The sequence below is a fragment of the Cyprinodon variegatus genome, unplaced genomic scaffold (genome assembly GCF_000732505.1).
Source record: "Cyprinodon variegatus isolate N-32 unplaced genomic scaffold, C_variegatus-1.0 Scaffold538, whole genome shotgun sequence".
NCBI lineage: Eukaryota > Metazoa > Chordata > Actinopteri > Cyprinodontiformes > Cyprinodontidae > Cyprinodon > Cyprinodon variegatus.
In genome coordinates, this window is record NW_015150991.1 from 576,558 (window position 1) to 582,931 (window position 6,374).

Below are 6,374 nucleotides of genomic sequence, written 5' to 3' on the forward strand. Positions count from 1 at the left end.
TAAACTTCCACTATAAAATGACGAATCGAAACAAAGCCCTGAGTTGACGAAAACTTGCGGATGTTGCCTTATTTGGTTCTGGCCTATACTTAAGTCACGCCCCGAAATTGACATACAAATCAGCCCACTGGTTCACAGCCCAAGAGAACATGCATAGAGGTAGATGGAAGACACCAGTTTAGCTGTTTAGCCTACAGTTGGGTTTTCTTCTACTAGAATTACAAAGCAGGCAGTTTCTCTATAACCAAAGGCGTGAATGCAGGGTTCCAGGCTGCGAGGAGAAAGGGGAACATATTCACAGTCTTCCAAAGGATCCAAAGACTCGACAGGCATGGATTATGTTTGTCCATCAGAAGATCCCTGTAAAGTTTGATGTTCAGCTGTTCATTTGCTCCAAGCATTTTAGGGAAGACAGCTTTCAAAATCTTGGACAGTTCAAAGCAGGATCTGCTGGGCCGCTGACTGGACCAGACCGGGCACTAGAACCGAGCCGTCAGCTTCGGGGCTGGTCAGGGAACCCCGACGGACGGGGGCAGGGAGCCGGCCGGGGACAGAGCGACCAAACCCGACCCGGTGACGGTACCCTGGACACCGGCGACCCCGTGCTTCCCCCCGCCTGCCATACCCCCCAGACTTTTTTTAATTATGAAAAGTAGGACATTACTGGGAAAAGCAGGACGTCTGTTCACCCTACCATATCAACAATCTGATGTTTCAGTGAGTGAGTGCTTGTTGCTATGATGCAGCTTTGCTTTTTGTAAACCAACCAATCAGGGCGCAGCTCATCTAAATATTCATGAGCATAACATAAAAGGAAGAAAACCTGCCATTTCATTCTAGGACCTTTAACCAGGCTTGCATTAGGGCTCATAGAACAGCAAATATACCATTTTCAGCCCAACCAATGTTACACAACCTATTCAGAGACCTAAGGAGCAGCATCAAATACCCTACATAATCATTCTATGACCCCTTTAAATCTGAGCTCTAACTTGTGTTGATCTATCACATAAAATCTGTTTTTAATGCATTTTTGAGTCAAGATGTGGGGGAAAAGTCCAAGGCGCTGTAGATGATGTCTCCATCAGAAATGCAGTCTTAGGATTTTGTTGCAAATAAAACACCACAGTGGTCTAACACACACTTGCTGGTGTGTGTTTGTCTTTCTTTCCTCCCCTTCTATCCTCAGTCTGTGAATCGAGACATGCCCTGGGACAGTTAGCTGGAGACCTCTGCCCTCCTCTGCTTTAGGTAAACCAAAGCAGACACACCCATGGGTCGGTGTAACACACCCTACCGTCTTCCACTCAAGATCTGACAATGATCGTTAGTCAATGCAGAATTATTTACTGTTCAAAGAACTCCTTAAAAGTAAAAGCTAAGAAACCTACTTGGGATTTTAAAATCAACGAGTGACAAAAGAAAACTAGTGAGGGAAATCCCAGCCATACATTGGAAAAAAATCTAAATTTAGATAAGTCATTTTTTATTCATAAAATAACTGTTTTTGTTCTTGGATTTAGGAATTAAGAGACATTTTGCCAATGGAACAAGACAATTTACACTTAAAATAAGAAAACACAATTGCTTTGTCTTATTTCAAGTGCATTTTATCTTATTTTAAGAGTAAAAATACTCATTCCATTGGCAAACTATCTCATTTACCTACTGAAATTAAGGGTAAATACACCTAATATAAGAAAACTTTACTTATTTCTAGATCGTTTTTCCAGTGCAGTGTAGTGAGAATTGCCTAAAATGTTTTTCCTGTTTGTTTTTTTCCCTCCAGAGTCTGAAGGAAGGGCTGACTGCAGAGCAGAGACTCCACCTGTTTGAAAACAAAGACGCTAAGGAGTTCTGACGGCGCCTCATCACGCCTGCCTGCCATGCTGCATGTTTAGAAATCCACTAAATTTTAGCTCTGCTACGACTTATTTAGAAACACTAAACACTGGTCACTGAACACGGATCATGTATGTTATTAAAGAAGACACGCTATGAAGTTTGAGTTTCATGTCTAGAGTTTTGCATTCCATGCACTTCAGTTAACTGTGACATTTTCTTTTTGTATTTTCTATGTCTTACTGTAAATAATGTTTTTAAAAAAGAGCATCTGCCGTGCATACACTAAACTATGACTGTGTAAGCTACTGTTTTAACACTATAGACTGTTGCTAGCCAAAGACATTTAGCTGTAATGTTGACTGGCTAAACAAAAAAAACAAAAGTGCATATTAAGAAGTTACACTTGCATACCAGCACTATAGGAACGTCTCCAGTGATCTGGCCGTTGTGGCTCCTCTGCACCTTTATCACACGTCAGTAAACACAGAATGAACATGCTCGGCTCCATTTGAAGAAAAACGAACATCTGTGTTGCTTCTGTCTTCCAAAGTAAAGAAAAAAGGCGCTAGGTTCACTCAAAACCAACGTTCCTGGAAAGGTAAACTGAATGCTTATGGACAGATTTCCTGACTATAATTTAATTACATTGAATGCTATAGTTTTTGTTTGTTTTGCTCTCACAGCAGTCGTTGGCCCAGCTGTATAGGAGTTGCTCCAGTTGCTTTGTGTTTGTAGTCTTGTTCCGTGGCAGTCCCGTTGTATTTATTTAAATGGCTGGGATTTTTCTTTTTACATTCCCACTCCTCTGTACTCTATTATTGTAAATATAAAGCAAATATACACCAACTGACTACAGGTTTATTAGCAATAAATATTTTTGCACCCTTTCGAAGTGTCTGGTTGTACCAATGTTTCACCTTAATGTTTCTAATGGACAGTATACAGTAAATTCCACAGTGTTAAATATGCGGTGTCAAAGTACATGGACTCTTTTAGAGTTATTACAATAACTTGAGTAAGATATACACTACGTAGAGTTCTAATTCAACACTAATTCCGAGTGGGACCAAAAGCACTATATGAGAGAACGATTCTATTCTGGATTTAACAGGAAGCTAAAAAAAAAAAAACTTCCTTCTGTAAATCACAAAATATAGTGTATCAGACCAGTTGGTTTATAATTTAAGAGAATTGTTCTACTATTAAAAATATTTTTAAAAAGTCTGCATGAAATTTGCATCTAGGTGTAACAGTGGGTGCAAAAACGAGGTAGCAGTAAATCAACATAAATATAAAAATGGAGTTAAATTAGGTGAGGTCCAGCTATCGTTTATTATGTTAAACCTTTACCAACTTAATTAGTTCATATATCAAAATTTAAACCTTGGTTCATGACCTAATGTGCAGCTTAAATTGGTATTTTTCTGCCCCTAAAGCTCCCTATGAAACAAACTAAATCACTCCTTTAAGTGATCTTTTGAAGTCTGTGATATTGTTTGATATCTTGTGGCATTGTGAGAAGGGAACGCCACAAAACATTACAAATGTTTCTGAGCTTTCCTATCAGCAAAGCCATCTTTTTAAAATTTAACTGAACAAAACTTAAGATCAATACTTAAGGAGGAAAAAAGGCTTTTCAGATTGCAGTATTTGAGCCAATGTGTCCAGCCCTGCAGGAAGGAGCACGGAGAATGCTGATGATGCATATAACTGACTCCATGTCAATCTCTGCTGTAGGTTCATCTAACGCTACTTCCCTGACAGTTTGCCTAAAACATAAAAATGAAATGCAACAATATTGAACTGTATTAACAAATACAATTAATTTATAAAAAGGCTTATAACAAATAACATATGAAGGGAGAGATAGAGAATATTATGGAATACGATAGGATAAATGTCATTTAAAAATCACATTTGGAAAGAATAACATAGATTTTTGTTTTTTAAAGGATAAAATGAGTACATTTATATTCTTAAATCCTGTCCTTGCATGGAGAGTTTTGGTTTGACTAAATCTGTGCATGAAGAATTTCATCAGAACAATACAATTAATTATAAATTCCCTTTGTTGATCTCGGGCAATTATTCCAAACTTTATATTGGTACAGGAGAGATCCTTTTTTTTTAGGGATTTTGAGCGCAACCAGTAAAAAAATTCTCTTAAAAAATGTGGGTTTTCTTCACCTTGTCTGTTCCTGTTTGGCGGTGACACCATCCTGGAAAGAAATATCAGCTGTGCTGCTGCCATCAACTCCTTTGTTTATAGATGTTTGAGATCGGCCTGTTTCTCCAGTGTAGTCCTGTTTCTCTGACTGTGACTGGTTGGATGTGCTCTCTTCTTCTGATTGCTTTATGATCAGGTGAGCTGTAAAGTGCCTTGAGATGACGTGTTGTGAATTGGTGCTATAGAAATAAACTGAATTGAATTATTACAATGGAAAACGAGGGTTGAATCATCCTCTTCCCCACATAGATGATTTTTTTCTATTTATATTTTGAGCTGATGAATTGCTTGGAATCATAAATGTAATTTAAAGTTTTTAAAATAATTTATTTAGGTCCATGTTGAGGCGGAGGAGAAAACCTAAGATATTTAGTTCATTTTTGGAGTATGTTTTAAATGAAATAAAATATTAAATATTTTTTACTTTTTCCTCTAAAAGCTTTCATGGGATTTTTTTTGTGCATTAGAATATTCCCTCAGTCAATGTGTTTTTAAGTTCAGGAATTGAGATATTACTGAGGCAGCCTTGAAATAAATCTATCGATATTTACTATATTAGTACTATATTATACTATATTAGCTATTGCGTAATTTAAGTGATTTATTTTGAAGGTTGAAACCGGAAGTCAGAGATTAAGTTCCAACATGACGCTGCTATCAGAGTAGTCTGTTCCTGGAAAGTGAGTGGATATTTATTTAATGAAGGGCTTTTTTCTCTCCTAGCTCCAGTAGAATTGATAGGAAAAGGAAGTGCTGTTAAAGGAGACACTGGCAATGATGAAATCCTTTCTGAATGTTTAAAAACGCAGAGATTTTTCTCGTCCGGGTAAGTTATGATGAGAAGCCCTCACCTCCGTCCGTCCTGTCTTTGTTTCACCCAGCCGGGCCTTGCCCCAATGCGGACCGTTTACATGAACGCAGTGCCAAACTCCATTAAAGGAATTTTTAAATTTAACTAAATGTAGTTTGTCGCTTTTTTTAGAACAGGTATTTAGAAATGTCAAATATTTTATTCCATCAAAGTTACACATTCTGTTATTCGGAATCAACTAAAATAGGTTAAGGTTAGTTTTTGTGCTTAAACTTTTAGTTTTTCTTTATACTTGCGTTGGATAGTTTCCTCACGCTCGAGAGGAAGAGACAGTATTTTTATGGTTGCAAATTGGCATTTTATTAAATTAAATATTTTTGGTGGAAAAACGGAGGTAGCCGAAATTGCTCTACATAGTTGTCGGTTGGAGGAAATGTATTAATAAATCACTTCACGTCAAAATATTTGGTCTTTTTACGAATGTCTTTGAGTTTATTAAATATCCAACGGAAATTGACACGAGGGAAGACAGCCACGGCTAAGCTGGCTAAGCTAACTAGCCTGTCAGTGTCTGTTGCGAAAAGTTAGCTGCTTTTCTATAAAAGTATTCAACTCTTAAAATAACTTATTCAAACTGTTTGCATTTTGAAGTAACCTGAAACCAAGTTTGAGGGTAAATTTGCCGCTCGGTGACTTTATTTTCCTGTGTTTGTTTTTTACTGCAGGATTTAATATCAGGTACACGTCAGGTAGCTAGTTTATGGCAGCGGTGAGACTAAAGGCTCGCGGTTTAACAGTTTCCTTTGCCCCTCAGTTTGGTTTTGGTTAATATCTAGAACTACCTCTGTAGAAAAGAGAAAAACAAAACTTTCTCTTTGTTTGGCATTTCCTGAGCAGGTCACTAGAGGCGGATGGAGATTTAATGCACTCATCCGGGGCTTTCCTGTCATCGACTTTGGGCTTTTAATTATGTTTAATCTGCCGCAGAAGAAATGTTTTGTTTGTTTCAGTCATTTTCTGTCATTTTTAGGCATTAATACGGAAGAGGATTAGGGCCACTGGAGAAAAAAAAAAGTTAACTGAATTAAAATGGGGAAAAAAGTCAGATTTCTGACTTTAATCTCAGAATTCTGACTTTTTTTCTCAAAATTCGGACTTTTTTCCTCAAAATTCTGACCTTTTTTTCCTCAAAATTCTGACCCTTTTTTCCCTCAAAATTCTGACTTTTTTTTCTCAAAATTCTGGATCTTAATCTTAAAGGGCACCACGAAGGAAGAGAGCGCTCAGCTTCACCTACAAGCAATCATGTTGGCATTATACTGGATAGAGGAAGTCAAACCCCTGAGAATATTAATATGTTCAGATTCAAGTGCAGCATTGACTAGTCTTAAAAATACGGTGTCTAAATGTAGGGAGGATATTATGCTAGAAAATTTGTTATCATTATACCGAGTACGTAATCTGGGGATTGAAGTTCAGTTTTTATGGATT

General features: G+C 37.4%; 2 protein-coding genes across 5 annotated transcripts in view; both read left to right on the forward strand.

Moving 5' to 3' along the window:
- The window catches only part of LOC107095330 (myosin phosphatase Rho-interacting protein-like), a 55,416-nt gene extending 52,684 nt beyond the window's left edge, over positions 1–2,732 (forward strand). For 2 of the 3 annotated variants that reach the window (XM_015391371.1, XM_015391373.1), the window contains one exon: positions 1,790–2,732. In XM_015391371.1, the coding sequence (XP_015246857.1) occupies positions 1,790–1,861 (72 nt within the window). In that variant the 3' untranslated portion in view covers positions 1,862–2,732. Of the gene's footprint in view, positions 1–1,189; positions 1,252–1,789 lie in introns of all 3 variants that reach the window. The other variant, XM_015391372.1, reaches the window with a different exon arrangement.
- Positions 2,733–4,717: 1,985 nt separating this feature from the next.
- The window catches only part of LOC107095333 (retinoic acid-induced protein 1-like), a 13,251-nt gene continuing 11,594 nt past the window's right edge, over positions 4,718–6,374 (forward strand). For both annotated transcript variants that reach the window (XR_001481736.1, XM_015391377.1), the window contains exon 1: positions 4,718–4,898. The gene's annotated coding sequence lies outside the window, so the exon portion shown is untranslated. The remainder of the gene's footprint in view (positions 4,899–6,374) is intronic.